The following is a 23,136-nucleotide window of genomic DNA, read 5'->3' on the forward strand; positions in this document are numbered from 1 at the left end:
ATAGACTAATTATGATGATACAGTTCATAAAATGTTTGTTATTGTTGTTGAATACATTTTTTCCTCACACATTTACCAGTGTAGAATGTGTTATGTTGGGTTTGTGTTTTCTTTTTCCAGGAACAATATTTTTGTGGCCCCAAATTTTCCACATGGTTTTTAAAAACTGAATGCAGTCTTTCATCGGCCTTTTTCTGCAGTTCAAACTGATTCAAGACTGCAAACTAATTTCTGAGTGCACGTTGTATCTCGACACGAGCATTGCCTCCACAGGGAAAAACATACAAGATCCTGATCACATAGCAGTTGAGTCCACGTCAGCTCTTACAGGCTGCAGGCTACTGCATTAATCATGCTGAAGAAGAATAAAAGCAACAGCTCCAGCAAAATCTGAACTGGATCAGACTGCTATGCGCTGGGGTTTTTAGTGTGATACATTTGTACAAATCAGACCTTGATCCCGGTGTCAAGGACAACACTGCTCCAGTCAGGGGTCATGGCTTTATTCTGCTTTTTTATTATTAAAGGATAATTTATTAAAGTTTATTATTTGTCAGCAGTAGATTGCAATCAGTAAGTGGTGTAGCACTCTGTGTTGGTTCACATGGTCACCATACTGCGAGTACCTCCAGTGATCTTTCTGAGGATACGCGGTGTGACCATTGTAGTTCCCAATACTCTTGTGAAGTCTTTGCGGTGTTAGATTCAGAATTGTACCTGTGCTGGCTGTAAGTGTGCTTCTCAGCACTAAACAGCTGCTGTAGCACAGCAGTGAGATCCAGTCAAGGGACTGTATCCAGAATACGCCTGTTGGATTACATCATGTAAGGAATATTGCTCCACTTTAAGCTTGCTTCCACAGCTCTGTGAACTGGCTGATTACTTGAGTGAGCCTGCTGTGTTTCTACCTCTCTCCTTGTCTCCTCCCCCTCTTGCTCTGGCCCCTCCCCCTGTCTGTGCCGTGACCCCGCCCCCAGGCCCGGCGGGAGCTGCGGCGCCTGAAGGAGGAAGCGCGGAGTAAGCACGCGGTCTCTGTCATTTGGGCTTCCTGGCAGGGGACGAAGGTACAGAGGGGCCTGCTCGCCCTCACTCCCCGCATCTTCCCACCAACTCCCCTCATTCCCCATTCCCATCAGAGCTGGTAGCTCCACTGGTCTCCCTGCATGGTGCTGGACCCCAGCTGGTAACCGGTAGCCGGCTCAGAGGTTTCCCCTTGAAGCCTTCTCTGTCCGGCTCTTGAGTCCCAGAGTGTATTTTTGGGAAGGTGTTCAAAGATATTTCTTCCAGTGCTTCGTTTTGTTTTCAAGCACCACTCGGGATTTTGTAAAAAAAGAAGTTCCTTGTCTTTTCAATGCACAGTATCCTGCTGCATTTCCATATTCCTGCTGCTGGTCTTTTACGTGTAGGATTTTTTGGCAAATGAGGAGGGAGATTTGCCTCCTGTTTGACTCTGTCCCACGTGAGGTGTCCTGCAGGGCTCACTCGGATGCCTGCGCTAAAAGACTGACCTGTTTGCTCTAGACAGGGGATGATAGTTTAAACTGTCACCCAATCCTCTTATTTCTGCCGCGGTTGGATTACGGAGCATCCAGACGGGTTCAGCTCAGCTGAGAGTCTCATTGCTCTGTGCAGAGCTGAGCTCCAGAGCGCCTCCCTGTGGACGCCGGGCGGAGATGCGCGAATGGTGCATCTCGCAGTGTTTTTAAGTGCAGCACAGGCCCGACCCTGGGCATCTCAGACCTGGCTCCGGCACGGGTGACAGCCCCCCTGCTTGCTCCACTTCCCCTATCTTGCTCTTTCTCTGCAGATATCCTGTTCTTTCCAGATATAAACACATCTTAATATAAATAAACCCTGGCTCCTCGTTTGCATGTTTCCTCTTTTTATTGCTCTCTCATCCTCATCCTGTTCTTTTCTCATTGCCTAACCACCGCACTAAGAGCAAATACTTGGGTGCCTTTTAGTGGAGAATTGTCACGTAGTTGAACAGCTTTTTTTATTTAGAATAGGTAATGCACCCAACCCTTTGAAAATAGGAGGTTTGAATGCTTAGGTCTTATTTATTTGTTTGAAAGTTCAAGGGTTCTGCCTGATGATGTCCACTTATTTATCAGTGGAGAGTCCTTTCCTTTCCAAGAGAAGACCCGAAGGCCCACGACCTCTGTAGAAATGTTTGGGCTCTGGAGCTGTTGTACTGCTTATTATAAAGAGGTCTGTCTTAAGCAGAGGGACTGGCCTGATCATCAGAGCAGTCTGCCTGTCCTCACCAGTGCTGGTTGTGGAAGGGCTTGCCCGTGAGACTCTGTACAGCCTCCCGACGCTGTCCTGTTTCCATTCTTCAGACGACCAATGTTTCCCGCTCCCAGGATGCCATCAGTGTGGAGATTGTTGGTGGGGTTATTGGGGCGCCTGCTGCCTCTCCATTCCACAGGGCTTCAATGCAGTGTGGGAAGTTCCATAGGAAAATATCTGAAAAGGCTGTCTTGTGTCTCGCAGAATGTGAGGTTATATTTGGCTCCTTGATCCGTCTCAGTATGCCAAGCGTGGCTCTGCCCACATTGCTGAATGCCCTGTGCTGTAATGGACCCAATTCAGATGGAGAGTGGAGCAGCTTCATTTCTGCCCTCTCCCCTGTGTTTCAATCCCTCTCTCCCTTGGTTCTTTGCCACCTCTCCAGGCACGCAGAGAGCTGAGGCGCCTGAAGGAGGAGGCCAGGCGCAAACACGCTGTTGCGGTCATTTGGGCTTACTGGTTGGGACTCAAGGTACCTTCTGTCCCCCTGCCTGGGCCGGCAGGGGGGGGGGGGGGCGGGTGGACAGGCAGGCAGCAGCTGTTCCCAAGCGAACCGTCCCCTTCATGGGTGCCGAGGGGGATCGGCCCGCCCCTGCCTCCAGAGTTTACAACTGCAACACTTCAGCAGCTTAATTTGTAAAGCAAAACATGAACTAAGCCAAAGGCATCCATCGAACCTGCCCAGATGGAGGGGCGCAGTGCACAACGAGCTGCCCACAGTCCCCCAGTGATGCACGTTTGGCGTCTTTGCTGTCACATTGAATATGCTCATGCTGTGTAAAGCTGAATTAAATCTGCGCGGATAATCCGGCGCTTCAGATAATCTGGCCTGGGATAATTGAGTGGCAGCTGCTTTTAGAAAACCTACACTGTAGTTCTATCGCTGCTGGTTGCTCCCTCAGAGAAACTCTGATTTTTGATACCGGCTGAGTGCCTGCCTGTCTGTCTGTCTATCTATCTGTCTGGTACACCTGCTGTATCTCAGACCAAGTGCACAACTGCACCCTCAGTGTCCTCACAGTGTCCTACTAACACGGAAAAGTCCTTACTCATCCATGCAGGAGACACAGTCACCGTCCCTGCCTGCTTGTCACAACTGTGTTCAGGGCTTGCTGTGTGTCATTGCGTCCTAGTGGGTGGGTTTCCAACAACTCATCACATCATGTTGCATTTTCCATGTCCTCTTTTTCCTTTTATAGCAGAGGTAAATCTATCCATGTATGAGTACTTTGCTGGAAGAGCCCTTGGGTACTTTATGGTAGAATCATCCATTTCAGATAATTTTCATTTCTCATACAGCAACGCACATCTCGGGACATTTGAGGGAAGTAACAGATTATACAGGGACTCCTGGAACAACCTGAGCTATCAATTTTTAAAGCTATTCTTTTCATTCCAGAACCTGATTACTGGTTTATAGAGCAGATCTAAGCCCATGCTATATGAAATTCTGTCAATTGGCTACGTGGTGTAAATACTTTGATATTATTTTGAGAACAGGGATCCCAGCACTGACCCATGATGCACTCCTTTTTACAGTGTCGTGTGTGTGGGAATGGCAGGATCATCGGTGTTTAACTAGGGACTTTTTTACATAATCCCACAGAAAGTACCCAAGAGCTGTTCTTAAATGCTTCTTAAATGTAGTAATTTTTTTCGTTGTTGCAGAAGATAACATTTTTTATTGTGTGACTAACCCTGTCTGGTGCTTTAACATCTGTCAAGACCTCCATCCTGTGCCACAGTCCACGTTGTCCTGCAAATTTCTTGTCATCGTCGCCATCATCATCATCATCATTTCCATCTCTGTGGGGATCATGCTCTTTCACAGGCGAGAGCCCTGTCTTTTGTCATTGCCTCATTTCCTCCTCTTTTGTGTGCAGGTTCGTCGGGAATACAGGAAGTTCTTCCGGGCAAATGCTGGCAAAAAGATCTACGAGTTCACTATCCAGAGAATTGTGAGTGATGACTCTTTTTTTCTTCTTCGCCTGAGCCTTCTTAGGACAATGGTGGGAACGTGTAATAATACATGAAGTAAAATTGTGCTCCTGCCTACCCTTTAATTAGGTTCTGTTTTTCCTTTGTCACAGTCGAGAATCAGTCCCTAACATTCTTAGAGCAGAGAGCAAACTGCAAATTTGAAAAGAAAAAGGTTGAGCTGGAAACAGTCATCTAGGCTGGTATGAATTCCACATGTTAGGAGCTCAGCAGCTGAATCCTCCAGAGAGCCACAGTGGTTAAGATGGGCTCTTGCAAATGTTAGCAGACTGGCTATGGTTTCTCATGGCGTTACTGGGTTGGGTCCTTGTTTTAGATGCAGAAGTACTTCCTGGAGCTGAAGAACAAGATGCCCTCGATGTCGCCGATTGACAAGAGCTGGCCAGCCAGGCCCTACATCTTTCTGGAGGGGACCCACAAGGAGCTGAGGAGGATCTTTCACCTCTGGAGAGTGAGCACACTCCAGATGCAGATGCACACACGCACGCACTATACTGTGAAAAAAGCGCCATCCTTTGGATGAGACATAAAACTGAGGTCCTACCTCTCTGTGGTCATTAAAAATCCCAGGGCATTATCCCTGGTTTCATGGCCAAAATTCCCCCTTGACCTTTACCATGGCCTCATGTCAGGGCCATAGGAGTCATGGCCTCCTAATAATCCCCATCTCTGAACTGGCTTCATCACTCTGCTCTCCTCCCCACTGAGAGCTGGCGTGTGGGGAGAGTACTGGTGCACTCCGGCTATAGTCGCATCATTTAGGTGGGGCTGCACACTGGTGTTGGTGGAGGGGATCCCTATTACCTGTAAAGCACTTTGAATGGAGTGCTTTAAACTGAGCACTGAGCAGAATGCTCATTCTGTAAGGACGAAGGGTTAGTGTGTGCAAGGGCTGTGGAGTGGAGCCAGAACCTTAGTCATCTATATTTGTAAAGCTTTCAATACTGTTGATTGTGTCTGTTTTTAACAGATCATTATGTGAAAAGCTTAGTCTTTCCCCCTGACCAAACAGTTTGTCTCTGTAAATAGTGTGTGCTTACATCATCTTAAAGTTTAGAAAAGGGGATTCACAAGGGTTCTGAGATAGTGTCTAGTTTGAATTCTGGATTTCCCCTCTGAAATAGTCACCCTGAATGCCTTGTTTGTTACTGTCCGTACTGTATGTAGTTGTCTTAAATCACAATTGTTTGTTGTGTGATTGTTTTATGTAAGTATATTGTTGAATAAGCAGTGTAAAACATGTAAATAGACCACCCTGTTTAACAATTAATCTCTGGGGGGTATTTTCTACTTTTAATAAATTTCTGGTCATCTTTTTTTATGGGATTAGATTATGAAAAGCAGCCCCGATCATTCTTTTCAAGACAGAATTCAAGATGTTAATTTCTTTGTGCATCATTATTCATTATTTTCAGTGCAAGAAATACAAAAGCCAGTTTACGGAGCAAAAGAAAGTGATCTATGAGGAGAAACTGGAGGCCAGTGAGCTTTTTAAGGACAAGAAGGCACTGTACCCCAGCAGGTAAGGAGCACAGCAGACCAAGCACTGCTTTAGCCACCTCATCTCAAATGTCACAGCTGGTAACGTACAGTAATGCAGGTAATGTGTCAAAGATGTGTTGATATGTCATACGTATGTAGTACAGGGCAGTGATTAGTGTAGACAATGCAGTGTAAGTCATTACTTGGATTATGAAGTCAGCCGAGGCCTCCTCTCTGTTTAAACATGCTGGAGAGTGATTTCCTTTAAGCACGACTCTGGGCTCTGAACCTAAGCGCGACAGATGCACTGTTGTCCCCTGGCCTGACCTGGAGTGTTTGTGTCTCTGGCAGCGTCGGCCAGCCATTCAAAGGCGACTATCTGGAAATCGGCAAGAATCCCAAATACCAGAAACTCGGCAGCGCGGTGGAGGAGAAGATCATCCTGGCAGACACCGTTAACAAAGTCAACAGGGCCAATGGCAAGGCAAGAGACGGCTGATAACATCTTGTACGCGGGGCCTGCACGTCCAGCTTTGTGAAAAAAGGGTTCACACTGTACTCTTGTGAGCCTGGCTTTGGCAGATCGGGGGTGGTCCTGCGTTAGTTGTACTGCAGCAGCTCAGTGGTGTCTGGCTCTGTGGAAATGAGGAGGAAATATTGTGAGGAGGGTGGTGGTGGATGGAGGAGTCTAGGAGCATGGGTTATAGTCCCATTCATATTTAGAGCACAGGAAGACACTTGTATGCAGATGCACAGCAGTCCCACTGGTGTAATAAGTCCTGAACAGGGGCTGATAGTGAAGCTATCTCTGATACTCTGTCTTATTGTAAGAAGTGCCTGAGATACTTGGATCAATTAGATATTAGGTACCAAACAGGCTAGGAGGGCCTAATGGCTTCCTCTCATTTGTAACCTTTTTCATGTTCTTATCAATGCAATGCTGAATTCAAGAGTGTCTCCAATCAATTGGCTGTTATGAAATGAGCTGGATGGGTTGCATGTATGTGCTCTGTGCTTCCCCAAGCCTTGCATGTCTGTACATTTGCCCCTCTTTATTATACAGAACCAAGCAGTAATCAAATGGACATCGCAGACACAGAGATGACAGATCTGTGGTAACATTCCTCCCATGCAGGACCCGGACACTGCCGTGTTGTGGGAAATAGTCGGATATTCGCTGTGTTTAGGGGCTGCTCCGTGCAGTACAGCAGGGCTTCATGTATTGTGTCACTGCTGTCCCCAGGGGGCACCTCGGATTTTCCTCCTGACCAAGAGCAACTTCATCCTGGCGGATCCGAAGTCGGGTCAGATCAAGTCCAGCGTCCCCCTAGAAGACATCACCAGTGTGTCCGTCAGCACGCAGAGCGACGGCTTCTTTGCACTGCGCCTCAAGGAGGTAAGAGCTTCGCACCCAAGCCCACAAGTCCAGGGAGAACAGGTCTACATGTGCTGGGGATGGAAGGCGGTCTTGTCACCTCTAATCAAAAGCGTAGTCAAAACACGTCAGAATTCTGAGTGCAAAAGAACCAGCTGCACTCAATGTGTATTTTGATCTGTCTTGCCTTCTGCAATACACAGTTCATTTTGCTGTAACAATCCAGAAAGCTGGACAAATTTTAGACAGCTGATCAAGATTACTGTATGATTGTGCATGTGTGTGCATGCAGTACACTTCACGTGCACACAACTAAATGCACACAAAGCTATCTTGTGACATGTCGTACCGAGGATGTAGATTGTGTAAGGTGAAGGGAATCTGGCAATGCAGAGACCTGCTCTGTCTCGGGATGTCTGTTGTGCATTAAGTCAAGCAAAACAAAGGCAGACATTCTGCGAAAGGCAGATTCCTTGATTGCCAGGTTATCTTTACCTGGAACACTTCATGCATACTGCACATCTACTGATGCTTTCCTTAGTCAGTAGTTGCACTGACTATTGCTGTTGGCCAGGAATTGATGTTATCAGATGGAACCCGGCCTCCATCAGGCGTTTTGACCCTTATTCATAATGCCCTTTTGCTGGAGGTCAGCAGCGATAGCTCCTGTCCTCCTGGCCTCCAGTTTGACTCCTCTCTAATGTTCCAGAGCCAGCATGAGGCTCACTCTCTCTCTCCGCTGCCCCTCCCAAACTTCGACCTGCTGTCTTTCTGTCCCTCCCCATTGGCCCAACAGCTGTCAGCTCTCTCCACACCGATTGTGCAGGAAATCCTCTGCTTCCAGCCTGAAACATGCTTGCCAGTCTCAAGCCTGACGGAATCGGTGTCCTTGGTGACCAGGTGTCACCTATCTAGGATGCAATTGAAAATGGAATCCCCCCCAGTTAATATCTTCCCAGATGTTCATGCTGAAGGACGCCCACTTCACCCAGAAACATCACGTTCCCCGTGTCTCTGCAGGGCTCTGCCGCGGCCCTGAAGGGGGACTTCCTGCTGAGCAGCGAGCGCCTGATCGAGATCATCACCAAGCTGCACCGCAGCGGGGCAGGCAGGGACAGGCCCCAGATCGGCGTCGACATCGTGGATGAGTACGCCCAGCTCCTCCTCCTCGCCGATCTGCCATTTCTGTTTATTACCGATATGCGTTAGGCATGCATTCATTGTTCAGTTTTTAAAATCCCTGAATAATTCATTAATAATAATAATAATATCATCATCCTCAAGCACATGAGGTCCCATAGCGCTGTTAGGAAGTTGTGTTCATTTTTATTGGGGATAAAAGTGATATGCAAATGCAATTGACAAATTGTAATTATTCTACCATATTTGGAATGCTTTCATTCTCTCTGCCAGCGAAATGTCCTGTCGCTCTTTGCTGCCCTTGTGTTTTGGGGTGCTGGGGTTCCTCACCCTCGCTCTGCCGTCTGCTCGCTCCCCCTGCAGGTTCCTCGTGCAGTTCAAGCAAGACAAGGTGTGCGTGAAGTTCATCCCGGGCGGGCCCAAGAACGGCAACAGCGCCACCTGCCGGCGGAAGAACAACCGCCTGCTGGAGGTGGCGGTGCCCTCGCCGTAGAGGGGGGCGGCCGGCGCTTCTCTGGGACTGCTCGTGGTTACTGTGCAATTCTCCGTTTTCCTCTTCTTTTTAAAATCCTTTTATCTCCATGTGCGCTGCCACACGATGAAGAAGATACCAATCCACTGCTTGGCGACAAGACAAGAATGCTGTTCAGGTGCATATATATAGAGAGAGAGAATCAAGAGAAAGAAAAAAGGTGTTCAGCAGGAACAGATGACTGTGGTTAGTGGCGAGTGTGATTTTTCTAATGATGATAATGATCCATTAGCTCCCAGTCCTGCTGAAGCTGCTTTTCCTGCCCTTAACCATTCAGCACATCCAGAAACACTCTCTCATGCTGCGCATGGAGGATTCAGAGACCTGCTCTGGAGGATGAGCCTGCAGGTGGTTTAAGTTAGCCTCCTGGTTAAGAATTGCCAGACTGGACTGTGTCAGGGGCCATTAGAGGAAACTGAAAGGAATTGTCAGACTGCCTGGAATTCAGCTCACAGGATACGAATTCAAAATGCGCACCTGTTCCTCATCTGTGTGTGTAAAGGAACCTGGATCATGCTCTTTCTCGGCTTTGTATGTGTTTAGTTGTGCCCATGTGGGGTATATTGCATGCACATGCGTGCACGGTTGTACAGCATTTGTGATCTGTTGTGTAAATTTGTCCCGCTTTCTGGATTGTTACAGCAAAGTGTACTGTATATTGCAGAAGGCAGTACAGATCTAATTACACATGAGCGCAGCTGGTTCCTTTGTATTCAGAATTCTGTCGCATTGTGTGTAACACTGACAGTAGGAGCTGTTTATAAACCTAAACCGTGTTTAAGCGGATAATTATCTGCTAGCACTATAAACATGCCATTAGAAGGTTTTCAGCTTCCCATATTTTTCTTATATTTTGCTGTAATCCTTAATTATTTTGAACGTTGCTTTCTTAACCCTTTTTGCAAAGCTGTACCAATCAGAATTCACTATAAAAATGGTGTCTGAGGAAAAAACCGGTTCTGAGGAATCCCGATACAAGAGAAAGGGCTTTGAATCAGAACCTTAGAGGCGTTAATAAAATCCTCGTTGTAGATCTTTAACTTTGTTTTTTTGCCATTTTACTGTTGTGATAAGATTTGTAGAGTTCAGAGAGGGTTAACACACAGCCTCAAGATTGCCTGTTTCCTGCTTGTCTGCATGGCTTCTACTTAGTGGGCGTCTTTCTCAGGACTTCTGCTTAATCGTTGTAACTTTGTGTAAAAGAAATAGGACACAGTCCTGGGCTGAGATGTAAATTCTACCCGTGAGGGTCAGCAGAAGATCACACTTCGAAAGCCAGCGGGTTCAGAATACAATCTATCGCAGAAGGACACTCGCCTACTCGTTCTCCAGTGTAAACTGCTCAATGCGTTGTGATCTGCAGAACTCCGGGTTTTGGTATTAATGACCGGATATAAAACAGTGGTTTATTTTTAGCTGAGTTGCAAATCTTAATATTTTAATGCTTTGTCCTGGACCAGATCCATGTTTCTATGGCTGCCCATCCACTGTACACGAGAGAGCAGGGTTACTGCCGATGAACCAACTCAAAGACGCTGTTCTAGATCGTCTTTTTTTGTTGCGGCTCTTAACTTATGATTACTTATGTATACCAGTGTAAGTAATCAAAGGTGCATTTTATACTGAGGAATATTTAAAATGCAGTCTTTCCCTGGTCATTTTCTGGTCATATTAATTTTTCTCAAACTTTTCTGACAGTTTTTTGCAAAGATTCTGAGGATTTTGATTCCTTCCTTACTCATGCAGGTGTGCCTACTTGACATGTTGACTTTCATTCTTAACAGTCCCAGTGAGAGGGAATGTTTCTACTGGTAGATGAATGGGAAAAGAAAGGCTGTGCTGAACCTTAATCTTTTGCTTCAGGACTTCGTGGTTTGAAATTCCAGTGCGGTATGCTATCATTGCCCTGTCTTGTCTCTATTTAAAAAAAAACAACAAATGTTGTATGCATTCTTGTTTTGTGCCTAATGTAACCTGTACTGCAAAACAGATAAAGTGATTCAGTAGAATTCAGTGTAACAAATCTACAATTAATCTTTTTATAAATTAAAAGAACAAAAACCCAGCTAGTTTGAGAGGTTTATTTTAACCACAGTTGCGGACGTACAGCTAGATTTGGGACCCTTGGTTATAAATGAACTGTGATCTAGTACAGAGAGTACATTTCCTTGACTTCCCTTTTAGGCATTTATCGGTATTTGGAGACGTTTGCCCAGTAGATATGAACTTTACAAAACACTGAAGAGACCCCCTGTGCTGAAGAGCCTAATGGGCTATTTCAGTGTTCTGGTACTTCAGCTGTGAGGCTTCACTGTCCTGGCACCACATTCAGCTGTGATCAAGACTTAAATGCACATTCCTGCGGCCTAGTTCTAAAATCTGTTGGGGTTTTTTTGGGGGGGGTTGTCTGTAAGATCTGCAGCTGCCCAGATGTTTTCCATCACATCTGGAGAGCTGTCCGGGGTTAAATTCCGTGGCTGTGCGGGGCTCCTGGCTGGCCGTCCCAGGAGACGGGACCCCCTGACAGATTGTACACTGCAGTTAAAAATAACGCGCAATTACTCCACAGGCTGCCTGGAGTTCCCACCGTCCTGCAGGCTGGGAAAGGAAAGAGAGGGTGAACCTCCAGCAGACCCCAGGCGCTCAGCCTTTGCTGTGGTAGTCTCCGCTGGGACTGCTTGCTGATCGCTGCTTCGCTGCACTCCCCTGATTGAGGTTCTGCTGTAGAGATCACTGAAAGCCTGAACTAAGTTGCAAGGGCTCGTGGAATTGTCCTTGTAATTTTAATCTAAAGCATGTCACACATAGCACTACACAATCCAGGTCCCTGGGTGCAGCCTATCTATGGAGGGGAGTGGGGGGGGGAGCTCTTATTTGATTCTCAGCCCTATAGCTCAGAGTTGGGAGAAGCAGGCGAGCCTTTGAATAAAGAAGTACGTGAATGACAAATTCTAATGACTTGGTAAGTGCCTCACTAAGACTGACTTGTAAACTAGTGATGTGGTCCTTGTTGCGAAAAGAATGAAACTTGTATATCGAGACAAAAATTAAGTCTTTCTTGAGACGATTCACTGTTCGTCTTTGTGGACGTGAGCTGCCTGCTCTCGTTCGTTTGCAGACACAGAAACTTACTGAAGGGTTTACCTTGAGTTTCTGCCTCTCCAAACTGCGCGCACTCCGGCCACAGTCCACCTTCAGTGCCCCATGAAGTGCCAGCTGTATCAGCAAAGCCTCTTACTCCTAGGGTACACATCAGCATGAAGCACGTGGCCAAGGAAGCACTTTTGAGTGAGTTTGCTTCTGCTCCATTTTGTGCCAGATGCACATTAGATCAACATCCAGGTTTCTCATTAAAGCGCAGCCCTGCCTGTCAGAGAGTCTGGGCAGTGCAGGTGAGTGAAGGGCGATGCCGTGCTATGGACAGCAGGATGTCCAGCTCAGAGGGGCCTGCGGTATTGGTACACAGCTGCTCACAGCACCTGGGAGTGCAGCCCCATTGCTCCGCTGATGGACAGCAGGGAACCATTCACCACCCTTCCTCCTACAACACTGGCCACATTGCAGTGGCTCTGGAGTGCCTGCTGGTGAGTGAAGACAACGAGGCCACCTTCTGTCAGCTTCATCTCCCTGCGATCCTGTGTGGCGAGCTCCTCTGGACACCTTCGGGATGTTCAGGATTGTATTTGATAAATTCCTTTTTCAGCACTGTGGTGATCGATTGGAAGTGTTAAAAACGAATTTTAAAAGAGGGAAAAAATAAATAATTATTATGCGATTCTTATTCTGTCCAGTTATTTTCTAAATGCCTCAGTTTAGGGTCACATGGGAGCCGGAGCCCATCCCAGCAAACAACGGGCACAAGGCTAGGTACACCCTAGACAGGGCGCCAGTCCGGCGCAGGGCACACACACAAACATGTACACACCCACACCAGTGCTAGTTTTCCCATACAGCAATTTACCTCCAACTGTGTCTTTGGACTGATTCTTGTTCCAGTTACTCAAATCTCCACTGTCCATAGTTCACCCAATTTTGCACCTGAAGAGAAACACTTGAGGGCCATTTGGCGTCATTGCTGCCAGAACTTTTAACGTTTCTACCTGTTCAAGGTAAGGGATAATTAGGTCCACATACTGGTGATTTTCTGCACATTTTATTAGTTTGGCTCGTTTAAATAATATCCCAAAAGGAGAGAGCTTCCCCGGTGTTGGTATACTACCGAATATTAACCTGAAAAAAATACTGAACATCCCTAGGCTCCATAATTCATAAAAGGATGCCTGTCTGTAAGTGTGCTCTGAAACTTTTTTTATACATAGTTCAATCGTTGTAAGTGACTTGGGGGGGAGGGCAGGTTCTAAACGACATTCCCAGTCGCATTTCTGCATTCGCAGCACAATCTAAACTCGTTTCCTTTGAAAACGTGTCACGTCTGCAGCTCCTTTTGCTGCTAAAGGTTATATGCGCGCACACAGTAGCAGGCGGCCAGAAATGCAGAATGATGGCTGATCAGCACAGTTTCCTATGTGCGTGTTAAATACCTGTCCAGTGTTTATTTTGTAAATAAGTTCTATTTTACATGGTAGTTTCCCGGACAGATTGTAAGACAGATCTTATTCCGTGACGCACGTTGAAAAATGTTTCAGGGTGGTTGGTGTGACGTATTCATATATACATAAAATACTCTTTTGGCTCGTCTTAAAAATTCATTTCGTGGACTGAGCGCGGGTGTTAAACTTCTTTCTCGCAAAGTATTACGGTGAATTAAACCAAAATATTTACCCTGGCTTCACTTCTCACACGCTAATCTCCCTCCTTGTAATTACTTCTGGAGCCTCCCGGCTGCAAAACCATTCTCTCAGCTGTTGCTCAGGAAAGTTTCTCAACAGGAGTCGAGATATTAATGAAAGGTTGACCCTTGTGATACTTCGTAAGCTGGCTCCGAAACGCCCTGTTGTAACCAATAATAGATCAATTTCACACAATGTGGGAGTGGAAATCTTTAAATTGTGATTTTACGTTTGGTCTCCCCTCTCTCGTCTTCAAATAGTGTACATCCGAATTAGTTTTCATCTGCTTCCATCTAGTGGACACTGGGGAAATCGGTGATTTGTCTAAAAACGTAGATCGAACATGAACCTGAAGTTTTTTTTTAAGATTTAAAACCGTGTAATCAAGTCCTAAAATCAGTTTCTATTAAGCACTGAAATTAAAAAAAAGGTTATTAATATTAATAAATGATAGAACGTGAATTAACTGAGGTAAAATTGACTTCAATCATTTACAATTAAAATGTATTCAGGCGGTTTTGGACAACACGTTACTCTTTTAACAATTATTTCGTGTTTGTGGTTTAGTATAAACTTTGGGCGCAAGAAGAAATACTATAAATCCTAGTACTGATTCTAATACTGACTGGACACGCCAATTAACGTTGCTAAGAGACCACCGACGCCGGAGGAATTCCAAGAGTGTTCCCGGAAGTGCGTGGCTGAGGCTTGTCATGGCGGACCGGAGGAAGCAGCACGTAGCGGCTATGTTAGTCTGGCTTTCTCCGGGATACTTTCTCCTCGTACTGCTTCTTCTGCTTTCCTGCACAGCGGCGACGGCTGAAGCTGCGTCCGAAGATGGTGCGTTCAGTGCCGGGCAGTCTGCGCACAGCGTTGCAGGTGCTGCCACCGTCGCCCGGGACATACGGTACAGTTGAATTACGGTGGGGGGCTCGGTGTCTGGATCGTCCCTATCAAGGGGTAAAAATGTCATGCGATGTCATTTAAAATCGAGGGCACGCAGGCCCTCCGCTGCGAAACCCGTACCAAGAAGTTAAATTAAAAAATTAAGCTTCGCTTTAACATACAATTGGGTCTTCTCAAGCCGTATAGTCTTAACGAAAATGTATTTTTTGTGTAAACCTGTAAATGAGTTTTTGATGGCTTAATGAAGGCGTTTCTGTTATGTTTTAGGTTTTATAGAGCCAAAAATCTTTTTACGATTCATTTTGCGAGCTACTTGTTTGCATAATAAAACCTAGTCCGACCCCAAAATGAATTGGAGCTCCGATTAACTGATACAGGACTGGGATTGCAGCTGTACTTGGGGAATAAAAATACTTTGGAATGAAACTAGGAACACTTCAGTACATATGCAGAAATTGTGGAAGATCTGGAGGTCCAAGGTCCTTACAGATTCTTTACATAATCTTTAGCAGTCCTTTATTTTCCCAGTGAAATTATATAGCCAGCAGCTACTGTATATCAAGCTGCAACTCGCAACTGGCAACACCCTGAAGCTCAGCAGGCTCCTGGGAAAGCTGAGGCTGCTGCTGGAGAAGGTGTTAGTGGGAGCAGTAGGGGGTGCTCACCCTGCGGTCTGTGGATCCTAATGCCCCAGTATAGTAATGGGGGCACTAGATTGTAAAAAAGGCTCCATCCTTCAGATGAGGTGTAAAACCGAGGTCTTGTTCTCTGTGGTCTTTACAAAATCCCAGGGCATTTCTAGAAAAGAGTAGGAATGTTACCCCTGGTGTCCTGGCCAAATACCCCTGTGGCCTTTACCAATCATGGCCTCCTAATAATCCCCATCTCTGAAGTGGCTTCATCACCCTGCTCTCCTCCCCACTGAGAGCTGGTGTGTGGGGAGCGGACTGGTGCACTCTGGCTGCTGTCGCATCATCCAGGTGGGCTGTCATACTGGTGGTGGTGGAGGGGATCCCCATTACCTGTAAAGAGCTTTGAGTGGAGTGTCCAGAGAAGCGCTGTATACGTGTAAGGATGTGAGATTCCTGGGAAGATTCTCGCAAGAGTTTTACAGGGATCCCGAGGGCTTCTGGGCCCCAGGAACTGTTCAGAACGCGAGTGTGGGTGGGGACCCTGCCTGCGGGGCTTTGTACTGACGGGAGCGGGTGCTTTCCCCAGGTATCTGCTGTACGATGTCAACCCCCCGGAGGGCTTCAACCTGCGCCGAGACGTGTTCATCCGCATGGCGTCCCTGACCAAGACGCTGCTGCGGGAGGGCGGGGGCTGGGTGCTCGTGCTGCCCCCCTGGGGCCGGCTCTACCACTGGCAGAGCCCCGACATCCACCAGGTGCGGATCCCCTGGGCCGAGTTCTTCAGCGTGCCCAGCCTCAACGCCAACGTCCCCGTCATCGAGTACGAGCAGTTTCTCGCCGGTAGGGACTCTGGTTTCCTCCTGCCTGTCTGTTAAGATTAGCTTGTATCCTCCATCCGTTGGATAACTGCTCCATCATCCAGTTCAGGGTCGCGGGGGAGCCGGGGCCTATCCCAGCAAGCCACAGGCACAAGGCAGGCTACGCCCTGGATGGGATGCCAGTCTATGACAGGGCACACACATACACAAACACACACACAAACCAGGGCCAATTTTGCCTGTGTATTTTTGGACTGTGGGAGGAGACCTGGAGGAAACCCATATGAACTTGGGGAGAACATGTAAACTCCACACAGACAGCACCTCAGGCTTGGAATTGAACCCAGGGCCGCAGTGCTGCGAGGCAGCAATGCTAATCACTGCACCACTGTGATGCCTGTTAGCCTTTATAGGTCAGCCCAGTCCATTACTGGAGTATAGCTCTCCTCTGTTGTGGACTTTTTACAACTCACTGTCTCGGGAAGGTTGGAAGTATTGCTGAGGATAATCCTAGTTTTCATTCCCCTTCCTTCTGGAAAGCCTTATAGGAGCATAAAGCCACCTCCAGATTCAGAACCTCCAGATTCAGAGAGTTTCTTCCCGCAAGCTGTCAGACTGCTGAACTCTACCCCTACCACTGGCTCACACTGATGGGTTTTTTCCTCTTCTCACACTGCTTGTTTGAGTTGTATGTTATTTAACTTCTTGTTGTTGTTGCTGCTGCTGCTGTAGTTCTGTGTTTCTGCTCTGGTGATTCCTTAATCCCTTTCTATTGGACCATACACACAAGTAAGCATTTCATTGCACTTGTGCTTATGACCAATAAACTGAACTGAGCTTGTTTCGTTGGGAAGTGAACTTGAATTTTCCTCATTCTGCCGAAGTGCTCGTACAGCCAGCCGATATTTTCGTGTCTCTGCTGCTGATGGCTCCTGCTCCACTCTCGCCTGTCTATGTTCCCTGGGACCCAGAGTCGGGGGGCCCCTTCGTCGAGCAGGTATACGTCCTGCAGAGCTACTCGGAGGGCTGGACGGATGGGAAGTGGGAGGAGAAAGTCGACGAGAGGCCCTGCATTGAGCGCCTCATGTACTCCAAAGACAAACAGGGGTACTACAGGTAGGGTTTGAGCCCCAACACTAGTCTTATGGCACCTAGACCTTGAAATATCATTGTACAGTACGTGTCTGGGATTCTGTCACCTGCACGAACAGACAAACAGTAAAGAACAATGTAAAATACTATTCTTAGCCAATATTTTTCATTGCATCATTAGAAACATGCTGTGAGCAGGTCAGGGTAACTTATGTTCTGATGTTCACCTCCTGTCTTCCAGTTGCTTGTGTACTAGAAGTAAAGTGACTGCAGACGCTACGGCTTCATTCACCCCAGAGAAGCCTTTCCAGGTTTTCTGTTTATCCTGATTAGCGTGATCTATCAATGTGAGAACACAAGTGAGAATTATTTGACTTAGAATCACTGCAAATGTTTTTGCTTGCACATCTTGCTTGGATTGTAGTAGCCACTCAGTTTTGTCACAGGGGTCACTGGTTCATCGAGGACTGAGAGAGCCCCCATCTGCTAACTCCCCCCTTCCCTCAGGGGCGCACAGCCAATTATGTTCCACGTCTTGGGGAATTCGGGTCACTGCTGGTTGGTGGGAGTGTGGAGCAGTCTACCCAGCGATGTGGATGAAGCCTACACCTTGGCTTCTTTCAAGATCCTCAGATCAGTTGGATACTAGTGGGCGAGCTGGCCAGATGTCCTTCGTGTTTGTAGCCACTCCTGGTGACGTGACCCAGGATCGAACCCACGGTCACCGGCTCGAGCTACACTTGGGCAAGCACCTTTACTGGTTGAGCAGCCACTAAAGAGGTCCGGGGGTGCTGTGTTTTATTTTTTCAGTTTTTGCTGTTCAGCCTGATTTAATCCTTGGCCCTTCCTTCCTGTCCAGAGGCTGGTTCTGGGGGTACGAGGAGACGAGGGGTCTGAACGTCACCTGCCTGTCAGTCCAGGGCCACGCCTCCATTCTGGCTCCTGTCCTTCTGAAGAACACCACAGCCCGGTGAGTGGCTGTAGCGTGGCACCGGGGGGGGGGGGTTGAAGGTTAAAGGACTGCTCTCACTATCGGAGAGATGCAGAAAACAAAGACGCCCAACACCAGTCTTGGAGGGCCTCTGTGTCTCTAGGGTTTTAATCCAGCTCAATTCCTAACAATTTAATTGATCTGATTATTGGTTAACCTGGGCCAGTTAAACTACTTTACCCTGCTCTTTAAATGCTGCTTATACTAATTAAGTCCTGTTCAGTTGTGGCCCTCCAAAGTCACGCTCCTCTGCCTGAACCTGAATTTTGAATAGTATAGAAACTCTAAATAAGTTCTTTGTAGACCCCGATTTGAACATACCACCTGTAAGGGACATTTCACATTTATGTTGCTCTGTAGTTTGTCATTTACTAGGTTAGTTTTGATTGGTTGAGTTGTTAAAAATCTCTTAAACTTTGTTGAAAGAAGGGCACTTGTTGACCTTGGTGTCTTTTGTCTAAAAGCGGGTCTTACTGACAGTTATTTCTGTGAAAGGTAAACAGGTTTACGTGGTTGCCATTCAAGAAGCAGTCCTAGAGAGTAGATCTGCCTCTTGTCCTCTTTGTGAGGACATGAATTCATGAATCATGAGTTCTACAATAAGGGATACCAGCCCACTTGATGTTGAATGAGCCTTTTCTGCTTTTAGTGCTAAGAAACTTCACATAGCAAAGTTTTATTTTATTTTTTTCAGGTCAGTGATGCTGGACAGAGCTGAAACTGTCCTTCATGACCATTATGCTGGGAAAGATTATTGGGATGTAAGTTCTGAAACATTAGTGCACTTTAGCTGTGCTGTTTTTTTTTGATCTAGCATAATTTTTTATTATACATTGTTCATTTAAAATTGTTCATTTTAAATAATTTATAACTCTAGACCGTGTGTGTCTAGAATAATTTTTCTGTAGGTTTTGAAGTTCACAGACTTCATTAATTAGAAATAATGGGCATTATAATGTTCCGTTTGCATGCATTAATCCTTGCAATGCATTAGTACCATTTAAGGGTTAAATCTACAGAGTCCAAGGAAAACAGAATTGCATTTCACAGCTGGTTTCCCGTTCCATGGAAATATATAGAATACTATATTTATACTGCTATACTTCTAATGTTGTGGAAGGCATTTTCCAGCTTGAGTGCAAGGAATGTTGTAAGATTTCCTGAAGAGCATTTGGCTCCAGAACTAAATATATTCAATTTTTGTCCAGTTCCAATTTAAATCAAGCATATGCTGATCTAGGCGACATGAACCGACGGCATGGGAGAGGAAGAAATCGTTTGCTTTTCCACTGTTGTCTTCTGCTTCCAGTTACATTCCTACCCTGAAGGTCACGAGCCAGTTTCACTTGGAAACGCAGTGTTGAAAATGGTGCTGCCGTGTCGGCCGAGTAGCGGAGTTAATGGTGCTTCTCTGCCCCTAGACGCGCCGCAGCATGGTCTTTGCCAAGCATCTGCGGGTGGTTGGAGACGAGTTCAGAGCCAGGTACCTCAATTCCACGGATGAGAAAGACCAGACAGTTCACGGCGAGGACTGGACACAGATGAGAGTGAGTCTAGGCCGCTGAGTACTCTAGTGCCGCAAGGCATCCCAGTCAGAGGAGTCTGGGAACCTAGTAATAATGCACAGATACATTGTAGAATGAGGTTTTTTTTTCCTTAATGGTCCTTGTTCCTTAGGAATTTGTTTCCTGCATTGCAGAATGCCCTATTGTTCAGTCTATTAAACTGTGAACTCGGAAATCGGAGCCACCTGTGGTACAGAGCCCAAGCTCCTCCAGGCCAGACATTACCCGTTTTTACCCTAATAAAGATCCAAAACACCGTTATCCTCAATCATCATGTAAAACTGCTTTCAGAATCTTAATTGAAGAGTCCTTAAAGGCAGTTAATTGCTTTCATTTTTGTAGCAATTTTCTTTTTCTGAATAGTGTAGCAGAGTTGCTCCACGAATGTGGTCCCGTGTCTCCCTGTCCTAGGTGAAGCCGGGCACTGCGAAAGGCGGCCCTTATCTTGGGGTTCACCTCCGGCGCAAGGACTTCATCTGGGGCCACAGGGAGGATGTGCCCAGCCTGAAGGGGGCTGTGAAGAAGACGCGCAGTATAATGAAGAAATATCGGCTGGACAGGGTGTTTGTAGCCACCGATGCAGATGAAGAGGGTACTGCCACAGTGTTCGCCTTAAATACACACTGTTGATCTCCCGCCCCAATTATTCATAGTACTTTCTTTAACTGTGTGAGGGCCAGCTTATATCTTTAAATTATCTTGTAGGGCTTGAACACCTTCTTAACAATTAAGGCCTAAAGACCTCCAGATTTCATTGGAATAGATGGGAAAATAAAATGCTATACATTATAAATGAAATTCAAAACTCCAAACTTCTTAATACATCTAGAAAGCTTTTTCATGTTCGTTTGCTTTTTTTCTTTATTCTTTAGTAGAGTTTAAAATCATTGAACTGTGATCTTTTAAACAATTTTAACAAAGGCAAGGTTCCAATTATTGGTACACATAATACACATAACACTTCATTCATTTCAGGTTCTAGATATGACGGAATATGACCCAACCCTTGTTTTTTTTCCAGTTTTGATTTCCATTGCACTCATCTCTTGTGGAAGAGATACTGCTGTAAAGGCCTCAGAAGGGTACTAAAAGTAGCCCATATGGATCCATCCTAGTGTGTTTGGATCCATCCAGTTAGTTTTACGTTATTTGCTTTATCATCGCCTGCATCCCAGTGAGCCCTTGAAAGAGCTGTGGCCTTTTCTGCTCTGTGTGCCCCCAGAGCTGGAGGAGCTGAAGAGAATGTTGCCAGAGATGGTCCGTTTTGAGCCAACGTGGGAGGAGCTGGAGCTCTTCAAGGATGGGGGCGTGGCCATCATAGACCAATGGATCTGCGCACATGCAAGGTACCGCCTCCTTCAGTCCCCTCCTCCTCTCCTCGTTTCTCCGACTGACACAATATTAGGCTGGACTACACCCCCGTATAGTTCTGCAAAAATAAGTCCTTTTATTCTTCTTCCTTCATTAACGTATTTCTCCCTGAATGAAATAGGAGATTGGTGGGGGGGTTTTTCTTGTCACTTTCCTTTTCTGTTTCCTGATTTCATCATTAACGCCTTGGATATAAACAGCTGGAAGCATGCAGTGTCGCTTTTCTGTTCGTAGGTGATGTGGGTGTTGGGTTACAGCTGCTTTCCTTCTTACCTTCCACAGGTACTTCATAGGGACGTCCGTGTCAACCTTCTCATTCAGAATCCATGAGGAGAGGGAGATCCTTGGGTTTGACCCCAAAACCACCTATAACCGCTTCTGCGGTGACAGTGAAACAAACTGTGAGCAGCCCACCCACTGGAAAATCGTCTACTGACCTCCACATCTCTTTACTTGAAAGTCCTCAGCAATGCTGGAGACGCAAAAACACGACGGGAGGAGTGTCCTTTTTCATTGGTATACAAAGATTCATCGGCAGATGGCTATCAAGACCATCTTTTGTGCCAAGGTCTTTTTAAACCAACAAAAAGCATTGAATGTCCTTGGTCTACCTGACTGCTGGTACGTCCTCGCTGAGTGAATCATGCAGTGCGTTCCTTTAGGGTGCTGGAACGGTGAAAAGATCAGCACCAGATTTTAACATGTAAATGAAAATTAAACAGTGTATTATTGCTGAATAGTCTAAATGAGATTCTCTAATAAGGTAGGCGTTTCTACAGGACCTTGATATAGTGTGTCTGTCCTAATAAGCGGCGCCCTGCAGTGTCAGATGTCCATCTGCCCCCCGAGAAAATGGAATTATTTGGCTCTCCAGCCCTGGCTCTGAACCCTGGTTATAAATATCAACTTTCTACATCTCCATCGCCACAACGGGCCACGTCAGACCCTGCATGATGCACAAGACCTTACTGCCACACATGGATGTTTGTGATTGCTCTACTTTGTGCTTGGTGGGGTTTACACTTTTCAGGGCCCTGTGTTTTAATGTCGGGTCTCTGTAGGAAGGCGAAGTGCTGGAATAATCAGACCATTTCTAAAAAACTAAATCGAGGGCTGTGTGGCTTCAATATAGGCTAAAATGGCCATGAAAAGTCAGCAGTTCCTTGTGATTAGTTTATTGGTACCAAGGCGTTAACTATATTTTTAAGATTAAAAAAATGGGATTGTTGACTTTTTCATGTATTTAAGTAACCATTTCAAGAAACTGAATTTTTAATCATGCAGGACATAATGGCCAAATCCAGCCGCTCCTACTCAGGCTGCTGTGTTGCAGATGGGAAATGTGCTTTAAAAGTCTAACTTGTGTTTTGTTGATTTTGATTTTTCACCACACTGCACATTGTATCCTGATGGACCTTGTCAGAGAATAATTTTAAAATCACACTCCAGAGTGTACATTTGTTCATATAAACAAAGGCCATCTGACACAGTACATACTGTAATACTGAAAAAATCCCTGACTTTGCAGGTGTTCTCTCTTGTGAGCATGTTTACAGTAATTGGCTTTTTTTACACAGACTACACTACAGAAAAATATTTGTGCCACATTTGCGTTACCTCTGCAAATTACAGTATTCTCTTTTACAAAAATGAGACGGTTTAGCAGCTGAAATCTTAGAAAACGGAAGAATGGTTAGTAACCTTGCATAATTATCTGAAGTAATCTGCAAGTGTGTGCCGTGTTACGTATTAACCAGTTCAGTGTATACATATTTTGTTTTTCATAAGAATGAAGCAGTGGTTTATACACCATTGCCTGTCTGATTCCACTTATTTTTTTTACTTTAGATGTAAATGGAATATTAACTGTTTCTGCCCTCAGTTGCTGAATGAGGTATACACCATGTGTATGTCTTTCTGTTAACAGTATTTTTTACACTTGCACAATCCGATGTTAATACTGTACGTGTATGGTAATCTTCTGCAGGAAATATTGCTTTAAATTGAAATTAAATGACTTCCTGTTTCTGTAGTTCTACTCCTGCATCATGGTTGAGCATAAAGAATTACTTTATCCTCATGCTGTTTTCAAACTTATGTAATTTTTGTGTTTGTTAAAAGCGAGAAGCACTTCTCATCATTTACACCAGGA

General features: G+C 45.9%; 2 protein-coding genes across 6 annotated transcripts in view; both read left to right on the top strand.

Moving 5' to 3' along the window:
- myo1b (myosin IB) overlaps positions 1-10,884 on the top strand; it is a 93,758-nt gene extending 82,874 nt beyond the window's left edge. For 2 of the 4 annotated variants that reach the window (XM_088930064.1, XM_088930065.1), the window contains exons 24-32: positions 978-1,064; positions 2,678-2,764; positions 4,176-4,250; positions 4,607-4,741; positions 5,706-5,812; positions 6,124-6,256; positions 7,016-7,168; positions 8,168-8,295; positions 8,651-10,884. In XM_088930064.1, the coding sequence (XP_088786190.1) occupies positions 978-1,064; positions 2,678-2,764; positions 4,176-4,250; positions 4,607-4,741; positions 5,706-5,812; positions 6,124-6,256; positions 7,016-7,168; positions 8,168-8,295; positions 8,651-8,780 (1,035 nt within the window). In that variant the 3' untranslated portion in view covers positions 8,781-10,884. The remainder of the gene's footprint in view (positions 1-977; positions 1,065-2,677; positions 2,765-4,175; positions 4,251-4,606; positions 4,742-5,705; positions 5,813-6,123; positions 6,257-7,015; positions 7,169-8,167; positions 8,296-8,650) is intronic. The other 2 variants (XM_088930067.1, XM_088930068.1) reach the window with 2 other exon arrangements.
- Positions 10,885-12,962: 2,078 nt separating this feature from the next.
- On the top strand, positions 12,963-23,061 carry pofut2 (protein O-fucosyltransferase 2). 2 transcript variants are annotated; one of them, XM_088930069.1, is made up of 9 exons: positions 12,963-14,516; positions 15,734-15,987; positions 16,937-17,081; positions 17,917-18,027; positions 18,743-18,809; positions 19,470-19,595; positions 20,025-20,205; positions 20,836-20,959; positions 21,267-23,061. In XM_088930069.1, exons 1-9 carry the CDS (start codon positions 14,323-14,325, stop codon positions 21,418-21,420), a joined length of 1,356 nt encoding a protein of 451 aa, XP_088786195.1. In that variant the 5' UTR covers positions 12,963-14,322; the 3' UTR covers positions 21,421-23,061. The 2 variants fall into 2 exon arrangements, with proteins under 2 accessions (XP_088786195.1, XP_088786196.1); XM_088930070.1 differs by having other exon boundaries at positions 14,339-14,488; positions 15,734-15,902.
- Positions 23,062-23,136: the final 75 nt, after the last annotated feature.

This window comes from Atractosteus spatula, chromosome 13 (assembly GCF_055471065.1).
Source record: "Atractosteus spatula isolate fAtrSpa1 chromosome 13, fAtrSpa1.hap1, whole genome shotgun sequence".
NCBI lineage: Eukaryota > Metazoa > Chordata > Actinopteri > Semionotiformes > Lepisosteidae > Atractosteus > Atractosteus spatula.

Bases quoted from the DNA above. Each gene is read 5' to 3' on its own strand.
- pofut2 (XM_088930069.1), top strand. From the start codon at position 14,323: ATGGCGGACCGGAGGAAGCAGCACGTAGCGGCTATGTTAGTCTGGCTT. The intron at 18,810-19,469 runs GTAAGTTCTGAA...CTCTGCCCCTAG, and splicing joins CTGGGAAAGATTATTGGGAT to ACGCGCCGCAGCATGGTCTT. The intron at 20,206-20,835 runs GTACTGCCACAG...GTGTGCCCCCAG, and splicing joins CACCGATGCAGATGAAGAGG to AGCTGGAGGAGCTGAAGAGA.